Source organism: Nyctibius grandis, chromosome Z (genome assembly GCF_013368605.1).
Source record: "Nyctibius grandis isolate bNycGra1 chromosome Z, bNycGra1.pri, whole genome shotgun sequence".
Taxonomy (NCBI): domain Eukaryota; kingdom Metazoa; phylum Chordata; class Aves; order Nyctibiiformes; family Nyctibiidae; genus Nyctibius; species Nyctibius grandis.
In genome coordinates, this window is record NC_090695.1 from 87,856,122 (window position 1) to 87,874,209 (window position 18,088).

The following is an 18,088-nucleotide window of genomic DNA, read 5'->3' on the forward strand; positions in this document are numbered from 1 at the left end:
ATCCATCCAACTGAACAAGCCAGAGAAATGGTTGAAATTAAGGGTAGCTACTTCTTTAAAAATCCACAGCAGGAATGGTAGCATTCAGCTGACTATATATAATACATAATTTTGCTGTCATCCAGGAAATATAACTTGAACAGGCTTGGTCGGAGCAGGAGCTCTGCCTCCAGTTTGGAAGACCTTGAACAACGTTCATCTCACGTTATGTTACATGTGTATCTTAGGATGGGACAAACCATGCTTGAGAAATGCCAGTTGAGAATGTCTTGAGAAATGACAACAGAGAGGGTCCAGATAGCAATATGGAGACACTGGAGAAGGAAACAGTAGGAAGGATAACTTTTAAAGAAGGGAATGTGCACTCTAACGAAAGATTTGGGGACTTCAGGGTTTTTTGCATAAGAAATATGTTACAATGCCCTACATGTCTGGGAGAAGGAGAGTAAAAATTACAAGGACAAGCAGCTCCCAAAAAAAGGGCCAAAAGTAACAGCTTAATTTAGTATAGGAAGAAATGTGTCCTGTGTTCACCATAAATAATAGCAGGGGAGATATGCCTTGAAACAGTCACTGGAGTAGATGTCCTTAAATCCACTACGGGTAACTTGGCCTTCTCACTTCAAAACAAAACAAATCTATACAAAATATATTGATATATTATGATTATTGTAATCTAGTATTATTAACAAAACTACACATGCTATTATCAAGCCTATATGCTTAGAAAAGATTACTAGACCTAGCACATTCCTGTCACCCAGATGAATACTGATACAAGGAGTGAGTCACTCTCATACCTTTTGAGGATTAAGAATGAAAATCCAGTCTCTCTGTCCAACCAGGCGGAATGGGCTACTTCAGAGAGAGAAAAGGATGGATGGCACTCAAGTCTAAATCTCAGATCTTAAGGAAGAGGGAAAATCATATTTGCCAGAATATTTACCAAGATTTCCAGAAGCAGGTTTAGATAGTGCATTTGAGACTATCTCAACAGATTTTGCAAAGATCAAAGCCAATACTTCACATGTGACAGTAAATCTACAGGGCCATGCTAATTAGAGGAGGGAAGAAAAACGTAAGAGTGGACCTAAAAGCACAACAAAGGGATAGGAGGTTGAAAAGAAACACTAAGTAATTGCACACCAGCCAAACAACTTTGTCAGAAATTCACCCTGCAAAAGCACATTCCTGTGAGAGAGAGTTCTGCAAAGATAACAAGAGGCTGTACAAAACATCACGTTCTGTGTTGAGCCCTCACCCGAATCCAGGTCCATCTGTATCATCTCTCTTTAATTTGAGAAATACCAATTCTGCCCTTTGAATCTATTGTACATAGGATATCGAAGCTTCCATGCAATTTTAAAAGTCATACAAATCACAGGCAATCATTTGCCTTTCCGATATCTGTACAGTGCAGTTGAAAACAAAAAAAAGAGCCATGTACTATACAGCATGCCTGACATCAGTCCGCTCAGTATCACAGCAAGTACAGATCAATATTTCTCAGTTTCTGCAACGTCTACAGTATTCTTTAAAACTAACAGGAAAAGCTTACCCAGTTTTCAAGCTGACCAAGGCATCTTCAACTCCCTTCTGATTATACTTCGTCATGTAAAGGTGCATATCAGGGTAGTTGTTTCTGATATTCCTCTCTGTGCTTCCATTTGGGACCGTTCCAAATCGAAAAGGAGGTGAATAATCATACGGCCTTTGAAACTAAAGAGAAAAGGGAAAAACAAAGTGTTTCAGGCGTTCAAAATGCGAAGAAGGGCAATTTCAGGTTGAAAAAAACAGAAGCTGTATAAGCTGCCTCAAATTTCTTCTAGGCAAATGCTGTGGGTTAATTCAGCTCTATTATAGCAGAAGCTGTGTCTTCACACTGGCTGAACTTACAGAGACATCTACACCCAAAGTAAAAACAGCTCAATGTCACCACTCCAATGGGACTTTCTCCCATGCATTGTGATATGGCAGGACTGCAGAAACTGGAGCAGAGAGATACCAGAAGATGTTCCTCATCTGCCAACGTCTCCCTAGAGAACCCAAACTACAAGCAGACACACTGATAAACAGCAATCAAAAGGAAACAGTATTTTGTGGTAGTCATTTCACACCTTCATCTCAGTTGAGACATTGTGGGGCCCCACACAAAGGCAGCTAAAGGATCATTTGCAGTGCTTGACAGGGAGCCTGACGCACTGCTCCCGGAGGGGCGCAGGCAACGGCAGGAAGCCTGAGCTCAGGAAGGGACAGGGCGTGGGCTGCCTTTCCTTCCACCGCCATCATCCAAGGGGAATAAAAGTTCTTGCATCCTCCCCAGGGGCTCAGCAGCTACATCACTTGACATGAAAAGGGCTTCTGGAGCTCTCACACCTATAATCCTAGTCCCTATTTATTCCTCCAATTTAAAACTACAAACCATTTGCTTGATGCCATATAGGGTTATTCTACAGTTTTACCCTCTATATCACTGTTGCATCAGCACAGACAAACACACCAGGGAATATCTGCAAAGGATCAGCATAGCTCAGAGCACACTCAGGTTTGGTTTCAGATTGGGAAATCATTCAGATAATCTCACATAAAGGTTTGCTAACAGACCAGAAAATTTTATATGTGCTTTTTCAATATCTCCCTTTAAATAGCAAGTGACGCTTTAGGATTAAGTTAAAATGTTTCTTTAAGCAATAAATGAAAAAGGCCACGCACATTAGAGGAACTATTGGCTAATGAGGAAATTCAATTGAGCATTGGTAAAACCAGTGACCCATTAATTCCATGGTAAAATGCACTCTCTTTTTACTGTTGAAGTTAGAAGAGCAATCTATATACCCTATGCTGCAAGAGACAGCTAATATTTATACCACTGCTGCTTCCTTTGGGCTACATATGTAACACTTTTCTTTTTAAAGTTTTGTCTCAGGGCATCAAGAATTCCCAGCATCCAGTGCCAATTTGAAAAGAGAATACAAACAGGCTCATATAAAAACTGGGAATATTTTCAATTCCATCAAACTTTGACTGTGAAACTATTCCTGCAACAATATTTTCACGTTACAGAACTACAATTAAATGCTTCATTTTAATTAAGCATATTTTGACAAAGCATACAGGAATGAACTCTATTTTTCTCTATTCATTTATCTAACAGATGTCTTACTTTTCTCATTTTCCCTTTTCACAGCGTAACTGTTTAAATTATTACTTTGCTACTACTTTACACATACTAATTGACCCATGCACTAAAATTACGCTGCATACTAGTCACGGTTCTTAGTCTATATTTGCTATCTCCTTATGTTTATTATGCAACACTGAGATAAATCCTGCACTTAAATCCATGTCCAGAGATTCTACTGATATAGAGGTAGCTTGCTATTAACTTTATTCAAATCTACAGATAATTAATCCCTGAAGTAGTGAGATGGCTTCCAGTATCTTCTAATGTCTGTATCAAATCTTCCAATCAACAGAACTGGAAAAAAAATAATTAAAGAAACAATGGTGATTTCAAGACCTGTAAAAACTGCTGCTGCTCATACAGCTGCTACTTTTTTGAAATTCAACTGTGGTTACTATTCTGCAAGCTCAATTCCTAATCCTGGGATACGGCAGGGGAAGGTTATGGTGAAGTGTCCTGGTAATTTAGAAATGGAGTTTAGTTCTGCATATTCTCACTTTTCAAGAACGTTCGTATGCGTTAAGTTTTTGGGAGGAGTTTCCTCCCACAGGAATGGTTGAAGGAATTGAGGTATCTGTCCCGAATTGAACATTCATGGAAAATATTTCTACAAGAGAGCAAAGCTTAAAACAAAGTACTAGTTCATTCAAAGATCATGGCGATAACAAGCAATTCAAGTGATGAAATAATTCATACAAGGAGTTCAAATACAGAAAATTCAGAGAGATAAATAGTTCCAAACACCATCCATGGACTGGAATTTCTTGGCATAAGACACCTAACCAACCAATTTTAACAGTCACAAGGAGATAATTTTTTGGAAGTGATTGTCTGCTACTACTGCCTGCTCACAGACTACTTGTGGAGGAGAAAGAAAGAGTTTAAAATCTTTTTACTGACAGTGCACTCATATCTAAAGTGTATAAAGTTCTCATCAATAATTTTAAACTTCTATTCTGTGAACTGACATGCCCTGGAGAAGCATCTAGGCTCTGTGATTGCAACAGAGATCTATGTGGCAGGCATGAGACAAGAAAGAAAAAAGCATCAAGTCTCTACATGCACTTGTTTTCCCTGAAACCCCATGATGGGAAATAAAATATACCATGTCTGCTAGGAAGCAATTTTCTTCCTAGACATTTTCTGAAATGCTAATTTTTTTAAATCACTAATAAAAACCTTAAATTGAATGCACAAGCCCCCTGCTTGAATCATAATTGTGGAGAGATCTACTGTTATTCAGAAGACTAATCAATTCATTCTTGTTTCCCCATGCTTTGCCAGCGGCGCAGAACTGCAGCACATGGTAACACAACTCCAATCCTACTGATCTAGGAATCCCAGCCAGGGTGGCTGAGCTGAGGAAACAGTCCTATTGCTTTTGTTTTGTTTTACCTATGTGCCTTAATAAAACCGACAATTTCATTAAAGTCAGTAAAGTGATCTGTCACAAACATTAAATACTGACTTAATAGGAAGATTTTCATGTTTGCCTGAAAAGGTTGGTACTCAGAGCAGTTGTTTCTTATTGTTCTGGAGTATTTTAAGGAACTGTGGAAAACATTACTAAAATAGTAGAAAATAGTAAATATTCTTCCTCTGCTAACACAGATTTTAATGGGAATTATGGCTGGTTTGGAGTAATAGAAAAACACCCATATTTGAACTCTCTGCTTTCTTCTTTTACCAGATGGAAAACAGTGACAATATGATTTCTGATCTTTGAAAAATATAGCTACTGTGTTCAGTAATTCCAAGACTATTATTATAATCATCAGTTACTGAAATGCAGTCGATATCATGTCTGACAACTCTCAAAAAGCACTGTAAAGGTCTAATATTGAAGTGGAAAGATGGATTGTGGTAAGAGGGTCACCCTAATTACCCCATCATCCATGCTGCCTTTTGACCCCAGTCTGCTCTGTTTTGACACAGACATATTTCTGAGTAACTACAGAACTTGTGCCATCTTGTGCACAAAAATATAAAGCCAACATTACAAGAATACTGTGAATCTTGAAAAAAAAAAAAAAAGAACTTGTAAATGGCATAACTCAGGCTTCCTATTAAGGTTCAAGAGAATCCCCTAGACCACATGCACATGGGGCATTTCTTAAAAAGTGACTGTGCGGAGGAATTGCAGCAGATAAATGCTTTGCAAGACAATTCCGATCACTGCTATACACACTCCTTTAATAATCTTGTCTCTCTTTCATTACAGGAAAAAGGCATAAATGGTCTCAACAGGAAAAAGGCATAAATGGTCTCAAAAGTAACAAGTGCTACAAACAGCAGCTTTGCTGGATACTTTTGGACTCATTTTCCGTACCTTTTATGAACACAAAGCTTTTAAAAATCTTTTACATACGCAAGGATGTCAAAATATAATTTTCTTCTCATATTCTGAATCGTTTGAGTTTATGAACACCCACCCCTAGTACCTCCAGTACATGCTGTGCCATGTATTTCTGGGTGACACATAGATGGCATGGCATCCAGTAATTCATTAGCAACATTATGAAGGTTGAGGAAACTGTCAAGAGGTCTTGAAGCCAAGAAGGGTAAAGAACACGTTATCATGTGTTCAGCAAACCTGGTGAACCAGAAGCTGGAGTGTAACCCAATCCCTGACTGGGAAGACATTGAACGTGAGGGTCAGGGATGACTGCTCAGAGAGAGAAGGGGTTTTTCCTGGCTTCTCTTCTCTATAGTCTATCATATATGGACCTGGATTGAGAAACCCCAGTATCTCTAACAGGGACTACTTTATTGCATTGACAATAGAGCATTGACAAAAGAGCTTGACTCTTCAGTTGTGGCAGTAGGATAAAGGGGAGAGGGAGTAAGAGTAAAATGATTTGCCAGCCCAGATTTTTTTCCAAAAAATTATTGAACTCCCAGATATTAGTAATTTAAAATTAATTTTACCCATACTTCTGTGCCTTCTCACTGGCCCCTGCCTATTACCACTTTGCTTGCAGCAAGGATCAGAGTTCTGTGCTGAACAACAGCAAAATTGTTGCAAATTCCTCAACTGTTCCCCTACTAACAACAGTGGAGCAACAAGGCAAAGAGGGGAGAAAAATAATTTAACATGAATCAGATTATAATCTCATAAATTATCCTTAATTATTTGAATTTTTAAAATCCTCAAAACCTCAGGATTGTGGAGGAGGCAAAACCTGTGTATGACAAGAAGAATGTTTTGAAATAGATTATTGCTTTTCTGGACTTCTGGCTTGTTTAAATTAATAGGAAAAGGCACGGCTCCCCTGATTTATTTCTATATGCTTCAGGAAAAATCCGAAGAACTGTAAAATAAAAACAAAAGTCACAGATCAAATAAACGATCAGAAGACCACACAAATGCAGATGGTATTTCCTGATTCAAGTATTTTTCTATTTTTAGTTTGCTTTTTGTGGAAACAAAATCCTACTTAGCAGAGGGAAGATAAAAATGACAAAAACAAGGAAGCTATTAGCCAAAAGCAGAACAAATACTGACATTTTCCCAGCCCATAGGTGAGAGTGGCACACAGCCAGCAGAGAGAGGAAAATAAGGGTGCCCTGGCAGATCCGAACGCTAGTGCTGTGCCAGGCGCAAGCCAAATCCTGCCAAAACTGAGACTTCCCAGGAAAACGCTCTGTACTTTCTCAGAAACAAGAGAAAGACATTTCTCAAATCCTTTTTTTATCCTCAAGAGAAGAGTACCTTTTATCTGTCTCTTGCTAAGAACATTATTTTAAAATAGAGGTTTATTTAACAGTCTTCATACTCTTTCAAAGGTTTTGTGACAACACAACTTAATGAAAACAAAAATACTATCATTTTTTGTTTCTTTTTATCTGTCTTTCCTCTAGCCATGCTTGCAATTTATGCTTTGATACTGCAGGAGATAATCAAAGGCTGGTCATAAAAAGCAGTTAAAACAAAAAACAGACACAAGGCTACCTGAGCTGTTGCCTTCTTTTGAATAACAATTTCCTTTATTTTCTGTCCTTTGAGACAAATCCCTTGTGAAGTTCTCCCCTGTACTATACTATATTTAAATATTACTTCTTAATGTCAATATTTAGTTTCATTTCAAAACAAGGGCACAAACTTGAAAACAGCATGCCCTTCATGTATTTTGTGCCTATCCATCACAACGACAATTTTGCAAATGGACTTCAATCCCTCCATGCAATACCACTATTACAAAGCAGTCACACAAACGAAATAAAAAAGAATTGCTAGGTTTCTGATTTATAAGACTATTGATTAAAATTCACAAGTACAAAGACCTCGTAAGTATACTTCCAGCAGAAGAAAGTTCAATCAAGCTAGAACAATATGAAAAATAAGCATATTTATTATTTGTCAGTTTGTGTGAAACTTGAGTAGGGTTTAAGTGAACTACCAGAGTCTACTGCTCAAAGTGCAATTCTCACAAAAGTTCTTGAATTAGGAAAGTGTCTTCCACAACACTTCAAAAATCTGCACCTTATCCTATGTAATTTACATCTCGCTTCAATGTGGTAACAGAAAACCCCCAAATTTTCTGATCTATTTATTTTTCCTATTTACTTTTGCCATTTTATACAAGGAAAACATTCAAACATTCAGACAATATGTATCACTTTTTGTCATTTCTCTTTGCTTATTTGTGCTGGCACCACTTTAAATCTTAACTCTTTCTACAGCTTCCTTGCACACTACATAGAAAGCAAAAAGATATTTTTTCAGGAGCATGAATTGGCTTCTGATAATTACTGGATAGTTGCTGGTTTTATGAATATTTTGTCAATAAATATATTACTAATACTCCACACAGAGATGTTCAAATGATTTTAAATATGCCTACCCTGCATTGAAACTGACTTTTTCATTTTTCAAACTTTAGTATATTGGTGAGACGTTCCTTTTAGTCAAACAGGAATTGATTTCCATCACAAAATAAAGGTACTTTTCAATTAATGTGGTTCCCTTTGAAAAGGTAACTCAAAGACTTTGAAAATAGTCTGACATTTTCATGCTTTGGGTCTTAGGTTTGTTAGTAAAGTGTTACACTCAGAATGAAACAACCCAGTTTTAGCTTATTATCTTCCTCAGAGTTTTTTTAGCACAAAATACAAATTTGTAGGTTTATGAAGAACGGACACTGACCTCTTCCGAGCTGAAGACCTACCTTTTTATCACTCAGTCCAGTCACTTGGTCAACAAATTCCTCTTGAATCATAAATGCAGCTAAGTTGGCAGTATAACTAGCCAGGAAAATGACAGCAAAGAAAGCCCAAACAGACACCATGATTTTACTTGTTGTCCCTTTGGGGTTTTGCACAGGCACAGAGTTGTTGAACACCAAGCCCCAGAGTAACCACACTGCCTTTCCAATGGTAAAGGATGGTCCATGGGGATCTGTAATTGCAAAGAGCAGTTATTTTCATTGCAATTAAATTAAACCTTGGCAAGATACCCTACATAATAATGAAGTACTCACAGAGATATAGTTAAAAAACATTTCAATACATATTCACTGTACTGCCAATGGAATCACAGGATTTACCATAGGTACTATCTATAGGTAATGACATTTATTTCTATATTTGTAAAAAATATTTCAACATTTTTCTATGTGGCATTTACTTGAAAAGTTCTAAAATGAAAATGGAAAGCATAGGTTTGGAGGAGAAGCAAACTGATACGTCTCTTGCAGGAATGTGCCACAGTACTGCCCCTTTCAGTCTTCTGTGCCAGCAGACATGTAAAATGGAAAACTCTGGGTTTAACTCTTAATGATTCAACTCTAGCACTTTTCTCACCCAAATTATTTTGTATCCTCTCCAGTCTTCCAACTTCATGCTTTTTGAACTTTATGGAAGCATGTTTAAGATCAAAATGTGTGAATACATCACCTACTTCAAGTAACTTTGCACTCAGAGGATAAATCAGTAAGTCAAAACAAAGGAGCTACCTCTATAGGTACGTAACTGAGAGCCAAGCAGACTCCGGCTACCTCAGGCATTCAGAGTCAGTTCTGTGGCTTTAAATGTGTTGGCATTACAGGTAAAAACCTGTCCCAGCTAATCTATTCTGTAATGTTTGTTATTCCTGTTTTCAGTCAGCTTTTAATTCATCCCAAAGCCAGAAGTGGTCAGCACGATGCCCTCATGCCCACATAGTGGCAGAAGTGGATTAGCAATGCTGTTATCCACTTAAAAGGCCTTATTTGTAAAGCCCTATGAGAATAAAGGGAAGTTTTTTCTCACCCAGCTCTAGGTAAGTACAGTGCAGTCATCACATACTGCTCATCATCCAGACTCCCTTTATCCTCAATGGAGAGAAACAAGCCTCCCCTGAATGTGACTCACTTCATCTTTTTATAAGTATCTATTTTTTAACTAAATAGGAATTCAGACAATAATTTATCCAAGGGGATGCACATTACAAACTCAGATTTAGTTATAAAATTCATTATAATTTATTTTAATAATAATGTAATTATTATTAAAAGAATAAAACCCAAAGTGGGTATACTCAGTGTATGTTCTCATTTCAGTGGAAATGCTCTCTAAAGCAGTGCAAATTTTTTCACAATGCAATCATACACAACATCTTAGATTATCCTCTTTCTATTCTGCAGCAGTGCTCAGAAGATAGACTGCAGTAAAAAAAAAACACAATGGAGCTGACTTTTGGTTTATGAAACTACCTTCTAAAGCCATTTAAGATTGAGCTGATACAGGGATAATATGTATTTTCTGAGCAACAGTGATAAGGAAAGCACATGCCAAAAAAGCAGTCTAAAGTTCTGTTTATGCTACTGGAGATTGTATTACCATTCAGCTTCCTCCTGCCAAAAATGCCTAGAGAAAGGAGTAATCTACGTAAAGATTTCCATTTATTTTTAGCTTCCCATGTTTCAAATGAACAGTAGCTGGATTTGTGGCAAGTCTCTAGAGTTAAGTTAGGAAGGTCTAGTGCCATAATATGTCTTTGTAGCCATAAGTACAACAAATAATTCTGGCACTTGAGATGGCACAGAAAAGAAAAGCCTAACCCCTAGATCCCCGGTGTCTATATTTACCTTTGGTTTGCCCTTCCTAAACACAGTCTTTACTTTCAACAGAGTTTACACATTTACCATCATACTGAAATGATAACATCATCTGAACCTTACAATAATCCCCTTTTTCAGGGAACAAACCAATCGTAATCTAGAAGAAACCATTAGCTTGTAATAGTCTCCAGGACTGTGTTGACCAAGTTGGAAGATCTCTTGTTATAAAATGAGGCAAGTATGATTTAGAAATTATAAACAGGCTGCACTGTGAACTGTAAGTAAAGAAAGGGAAGAACGAGGGCACCACAATACATGGAATCCTCATTCTCAGGTCAAAGTGCTAATAATATACAACTGCAGCTTTCACCGAGAAAGGCAAGCTCTGTATTAAATTTGTTGTGCTGGTATGTTTTAAAAATGAAGTTTCTATGACCATGGATGCTACACAGAAAGAAGTGATGCCCTTCTGCCATTGGCCTCATTTCAAGGCTGAATTAATCAGAATTTTTATAGGTACTGTACAAAACTACATACAATATAACTGCTATTTTTCCAGACTACCCTCCAAACCACACCAGTTTAGATGATTATCTCTGAACTAACTGTGAATTCGTGAGGAGTCTGTAGAACTTATTCCAATGCTTTTTTAAGCTGACACTTCACAACTGATACAGCATACTAACCAAACACTGCCTGAATATAACTTTCTCTGATATCACTTACCCTTCCACATGTCTTTATTCCAATGAATTAGAATACAAACATAAGCATATAAGCCCTCAAGAAATCATATTTTAAATGAAGAGCAAACATAGTTTCATAGCTGCTTTTACTGTTTTATTCCTATGTTATGTTTATTTTAAAAGATGGAGGGCAGGGAATGGGAAATACATGATTTTTTAATAGCTCTAGGGTTGTGTAAAATGCAAAGCTTACCTCTCCCTTGTGCTAAATTCCTGTTATATCCTACGGGACTAAAATACTCAAATATAAAGACAGCCATGGCGGACACAATGAGAAGCATCACAAACATCATCACCCAGACAGAAGCACTAAAAGGCTCTGCAGCAAAACAGACAAAAGAAACAGAAACACAGTTCATTAAACCAGTCTCAGCACAAGAATTCTAATGTCTTCAGCTAGGCAAGCCCAGTGGCTTTCTTTAAACCAGCTTTTACCAACCAAAATGCTAACAAATAACTAAGTAGCAATATATGAAGAACTGCTGTTACTATACACAAAATTCATACATTCAAATTCTTAAATGTAAGTTGCAATCCAAAAACAAAGGCTGCACATTTTTCTTCGGCAAAGCCTTAACTGACACTGAGTGGCAAATAATGGGTTTGACTCGCTGCTCATTCGGTTTACAATCAGGTAGTCCATTTCTATTTATCCTATGTTATATGCATTTATCAACGGAATGGTCCAACCATTATGACCGTGTTTCTGCAGAGCAAAAGCAATTAAGCATATGTTTAATACATTTGGTAATTCGGTGAAGAAGATTTCTCTCTCGTTTTCTATCCAAGAAAAAGCGTTAGGGAAAAAGCTAAATACTTGCATTCAAAGTAAATTTTTTTGTTTCAGAATTTTTTTCTTTCTGTGTTCACTTCCATCTACCTGCAATGAAGATGTTGTTTTTATCAATTGCAAACACATCCTTTTGAAATCTTATTCTCATCTAGGAGCAAATTTCTGAAATCAAGAGCTTTTTTTAAGGAAAACTGAAGTTCAGTTTGAAAGACAGAAAAACCACGACTAAGTAAATGAAGCAGGCTGGAACAGAAAACTAAAAGCAGTTTCAAATACCAGACTAAGCACAAACTTTTTGAAAGGATTGGATATGGTAATAGCATGTGATAACACAAAGTTCTCAAGTGTCACCTTTGCCCAGTCACAAGTTCTCTGTCATTTCAGGAGTCCTTGTGGTAGCTGTCATGGTATAAGGATATACATAAGAAAGGTTTTGTATGTCAAAGTAATATCTCTTTATTAGGGCAGCTTATTTGGGGCATTTTATATTCTAATTTTGATAAATGCAAGTGTGAGCGTGCTTTGAAGTGTGAGAAAAAAAATAATCTTAGTACACTATTTCAAATTAGGACAGAATCAAGAAGCACTTGAAATGACAAGAAATGAGTTTATTCTAATGCTTTGCCCGAGGTAGCATGAATGATTCACCCAGAACTAGAATGAAGTATAATAATTTGGGCCCTAGCATGGAAATCTCATGAGATCACTTGCTTTTGCCACAATTTCTTCAGAAATTTGGAACCAAGAAAAGGCCAAATTGCAAATGGCCCCACCAGTGATTTTGGATGTGAACTAAAAAAGGCAAAGCAGGGAAATTTTAAGCCAAACTGTTCTCTTTCTGGTTTTAAGTTAAGGTTAAGGAACAGTATTTTATTTTTAAGGGATGTTATGAAGTTCTTTCAATTACTATAATTATTTGCCTAGAAGAGAATAGTAAGTTAGCAAAATAGCAGAATTCTTAAGAGGCAGAGAAAGATCCATTCAGATGTAGACAGGTAAAGGACATTATGTAGCCAAATACAGTTAATAACAAATACTCTGTGAATTCACATATTAATTGGAATACATTGGAATTCATATAAAACTATCATACAATTTTGACAGCATTCTCATAGACGGAAGCAAGCCTGATAAAACTCTTATCAAAAGCAACAGTGTAGAAACAGCAATGGTAACTTGTCAAAATCTAAATAAGGCAAAGGGCAAAACAAGCCGACGTAAAGCAGTGAGCTACAAACAAGAGCTTAAGCAGAATGCTCTTTAATAATTTAAGCAGTCTGGTAATGAGGTGGAGGATTAAAAGAAGCAATAGAAAAATAAAAAGCTATTTAGAATAGCGAGCAGTAAGATTGAACTACAAAATCAACTGAATAACAAAGTCGATCTTCCTGTCATATTAGAGAACAAATTACACATTCAGCTCTGTTCTTTGATTCTCAAAGGACAGGAGAACTTCCCTCAGGCAAGCAGCAGGTTTTATAACAATTTTCAGTAAAGCTACGATATGGCATAAAAATACTAATATATGACTTGCCAGTGTACATTTCAAATGATTGGCAAAGGAGAATATTGAGCAATGAAAAAGATGTCTTACTCCACTAACTTCGAGTTTTACCTCCCACCACTAAAAACAATACTTAAACAATATATAAAATAAATAGAGGCACAGATTTCCTATTGCACCAATGCCTCCAAAAAAGAAAACTGACCTCATTTATGAACTCTCTCCCTCTTAAAGATATAGAAATTTGGATTTGAGGTTTCCCTTATTTTGTTTGTTTAAATGAAGCTGAATCAAATCTCCACAGAAACTTTAAAAAATTTATTCGTGGATCTAGTACATATGAATTTTAGTAAGATATGAAATGTTTTAATGTGGATAAAATTCTCATTTGAAGGAGACACATCAGAAACAGAACACAGCAGATAATGAGGAAGAGGCTGTCAGCCCATCAGTTACTTAGATCTATTGGACATAACCACTGAATGGAAAATCTAGTTCAGACAAAATCCTGTACTTGCCTACATTCATAGTAACAAATCACAAATATTCCATGAATTGTAATCAAGTGTTATTTAAAAAAAAATATTGTATTTGACAGATGTTTAAAAACCTTTTAAACGAATTACGTAAAATGACTCTATTCTTAGACATTCACTTAACTGAAACAAAATCAGTCTGTGAATAAATTCATTTATCTGCCTGATAGTGTTTTGCATGGCAAAGCATTTTACTACTATGCACACCTCATCAAAATACACGGTCAATTCCAGTAAAGTGGCAGTTTCATCTACATCTAAAAAACCAGAACATACTTCTGAGAGCACAGACTTGGTTTATTGGTGCAGTAAATCAAATTTCTTCAAAAGTATTGCTATTCTGTAGGGCTTTATAAGAAGGGGTTATCTTTTTAATTTTTGAATTATATGTATGTCCAACTAAACCAATAACATTAAATGCATTTTAGAAATCTAATAACTATGCTGTTGTGAAAAATGCAAAAGCAGCCTCTTTTTTGATGGTACCTGTAAGCAGAATCCATAGTAAAAATCAACTGCACTTGCAGCACATTTAGAAAACACTCCAGTACTTATATTTCAAATTATAATTTCAACATGCTGCAGATGCAATTTTAAACATGAATTAACTTTACAAATCTATGACTCATAGAAATGAAAAGGCACTATCTGAATATTTTTATTAAAAGCACAGCCTTTTATAATTTCATTAAGTCTTTCATTCATTGAAGAAAAATATTAACCATCAATAAAATCTGCTTAGGTATCACCGGGTTTGGGAAGTTATTTGCTTACTCACTGTGCTACACTTATTTGCATCAAATACATCAAGAGCAAAAGGAGGGTCAAGGAGAGCCTCCACCACTTGCTGCATGAGGAGGGTAGTGTAGTGTCAGGGGATGAGGAAAAGGCAGAGGTGCTCAATGACTTCTTTGCCTCGGTCTTTAATGTCAAGACCGGTTGTCCTCAGGAGACTCGGCCCCCAGAGCCTGAAGTTAGGGACGGGGGGCTGTGTGAACCCCCCGTAATCCAGGAGGAGACGGTTAGTGACCTGCTGTGCCAGTTGGACACCCACAAGGCCATGGGCCCGGATGGGATTCACCCCAGAGTAATGAAGGAACTGGCAAACGAACTTGCCAAACCACTCTCTATTATCTACCGGCAGTCCTGGTTAACTGGAGAAGTTCCAGCTGACTGGAAATTAGCAAACGTAACGCCCATCTACAAGAAGGGCCGGAAGGATGATCCAGGGAACTATAGGCCTGTCAGCCTGACCTCGGTGCCAGGCAAGGTGATGGAACAGATCATCCTGAGTGCCATTACATGGCACATGCAGGACAATGGGGGCATCGGGGCCAGCCAACATGGATTCATGAAAGGCAGGTCCTGCTTGACCAACCTGATCTCCTTCTATGACAAGTCTAGTTGACATGGTGGTGTCAGGGCAATGGTTGGACTCGATGACCCCAGAAGTCTCTTCCAACCTGATTGATTCTGTGTGATTCTGTGTGTGATCATCTCTGTAATGTGCCTTTATGGAACAGGTAGGAGAAATAAGCTCTGTGGCTAAATCGTGATTCTCGTGCAAGAAAAGCCAATTATTTGCCCACTTGTAGCTGATACTGCATGAACAATCTGCTCCTCGATGGCTACAAGTGACTTCAGGGGAAGCGAAGAACTGACACTTAGCAATGTAAAAAGAAACCATACAATCAGTGATGCAAAAATGGCATCACTGCTGACCCAATGGACTTGAACATATTAAACTGTCCCATAAGATATCTAGAAAATACTGAATTTTTTCCACTTAAATTATTTTAGTGTTGCTAGCACTATTTTCCTGTGCAAAATATCTTTAAAAATACTGGGCCCCAATATACTGTGAGGAACATAACAGTATTCTGGGCACTTTTGATCCACCTCACGGCTCATTCTCTTTTCAGCTTCAGCTAAACTCAGGCTAACCATCAAATACAGAAGGAAACAATAAGCACTAGAAGAGAAGGAGAGGGAAATAATGAAAGGAGAAATGAACAACTGAAACAAGAAGCAAACAAGGAAAGAAGACCAAAGTCTATCTTTCTTTATATCCCACCTCTTTTCTGTTCAGCTTATCATTTTTTTGCTATATCTCCACTGTTCAACTGCACCATCACAACTCCACTGTTCAATTGCATCAATGGAGAAAACACTCAGAAGCTCAGTGCAGTTGTATGGTGTTCAGAAGCCAGAGGTAACTGTTACCAAATTAGCTGTCAGATCTCTTCTAATCATAAGGAAGTCTCTTTTTCTTAGCTATTCTGCAAGGGGTTTTTTAACTATTTTGTGAATGTGAATGTTAAAAACATATGAAACCATTTATAATGAGCTAAACAAGCATAAATTAGTTTGTAAAGAAGCAGTTTTTGAGGAAGCAATTTTCCGAACAGTAGATTTTGGGGGATTCTTTTTCATATTGAAATCACTATCATTGGTTTTCACTTACTGCATCTAAAACCAACAGCAGTATCTTCATGTGCAAATAATCATGTTAATCAGCACATCAACACAGTACAAACTTCCTAATGTTAAATTCAAAACTCGACAGAAACATGTCAATGCACTATATAGCTTAACAAACAATGAAACCTACCCAACTCTACAGAAAAGCAATTAAATGATCTGGAACAGATCGAGAATCATACCTAGAAAGGCAGATGGTGAAACTGTGCCATTGCTCCGTGACACCATGACACTAATCCCAGTCTCAACAAATGGCACTGAGAAGTCAACCACTTCAGAGCGCTCTTCATTAATAGTGAGAGACCCCACAGCCATAACCGCACGATGATATACCACCTGATCCACAAAGAGAAGAGACCACCAATATTACTCAGTAGAGAATACCTCATTTCTCCAATAGAATTAAGAACAAACATTGCTAAGTTCTTACTTAAGAGCTCTTTTACCTAACAGAACTTACTTCACCAATCATTCCATTCCACACATTATTGACTTTTTTGCCATGTTTCCCATTAGTCACCAAATACAGGTCATATGTGAACTTGACAGTTTTAGACAACTTCTTCAAGATATCGATGCAGAATCCTTTGCAGCACTTCTTTACGTTAGTTCCCTCATTAGTTGAGTTGCTGTCAACAGAGAAGACAGACAAACATTTCTACTGGAAATACAGAACCACCACAATAGAAAGATTCAGCATAGTGCGAAACAACATTTTGTCATACTTGTGAGTGACCATATTTTTCTGAATCGATGGAGAAATAATCCACAGGATGCTTCATATGTTGTTTGTAGTTCTTACTAAGAATAATGCAGTTGCTTGGCAAGAGATAAATAGATGATCACAGTAGACCTCATATAACATGCTTTCTACTGCAGTATCCAGTCTACTGCACTTCTCCATCAAGACGTAGTCTCCTCTTACTAATCTCTCTCTTAGGCTTACATTAAACATTTATTACTTTTACTCTCAAGACATAAGACTACATGTCATTTAGCAATTAGAGAACTCCCCAACACATAAGCTGTACAAAGGCACAGCAGTTCACCATAATGCAAATGGATGCTGCACCTTTTTCTGCACTTTGAGAAGGTGAATTTCAGGCCACCTCTGAGTGCAAAGATGAGGACTTTCCCCTTATTTTTTTTTCTGAAATGCTCATTTCATGACCTCTAGAACTTTCCAGTATAAGCATCTTCAGAAGCCAATGCAATATTTTATAGGCTTTGAAAGAATTGAAAATTGAAATAAAAGATAGTTTAGAACTTGACTAAGTACAGCTATGTAAAAAAAAAAAAAGTTTCTCTGGACTTCAGAAGTATGTGCACTTCCATTTAGCAGTCTCTGGAAATCTTCAGAAATGTGCATTACCTCCCCTAACACCTGCTCAGTAAAAAAATGTTGTTATTATTATATTCAGTTCATAAATACATAGACTGAAGCACAGAACAGATGAAACACTGATAAATGCACAATGACAAATTTTCCACTGATTCCTAATGACTACTCCAAAGTTATAGAGCAATCAAAGCAGGGGACTTTTCTCTAGATGGTATGTCACAGTGGTATTTTATACTGGAGTAGTTTATCCTGTACCAAACTCCAGCATAAACATACATTTCCAATAGGAGACATTTTCAGATTGTTAAAGACTAATTAAAACAGGCATATTTCAACATAAATGGAAACAATTCAAAGAGGACTCATTAAAACAATCCAGTTTTAGAATGTAATCTTTTTTCATGAGACTGAAAAGGGCTAATTCTAGTTCACTTTGAATTTACTATAAACTTACTATCTTAT

At 37.0% G+C, this 18,088-nt stretch overlaps 1 protein-coding gene across 1 annotated transcript in view; it reads right to left on the bottom strand.

The window, feature by feature from the left end:
- Nucleotides 1-18,088, bottom strand: part of GRIN2A (glutamate ionotropic receptor NMDA type subunit 2A) — a 182,886-nt gene that overhangs the window by 34,251 nt on the left and 130,547 nt on the right. Inside the window, exons 6-10 of the mRNA XM_068422458.1 lie at nt 16,745-16,913; nt 16,467-16,620; nt 11,164-11,289; nt 8,353-8,582; nt 1,559-1,719 (exon numbers count right to left, since the gene is read on the bottom strand). Coding sequence (XP_068278559.1) covers nt 1,559-1,719; nt 8,353-8,582; nt 11,164-11,289; nt 16,467-16,620; nt 16,745-16,913 — 840 coding nt within the window. The remainder of the gene's footprint in view (nt 1-1,558; nt 1,720-8,352; nt 8,583-11,163; nt 11,290-16,466; nt 16,621-16,744; nt 16,914-18,088) is intronic.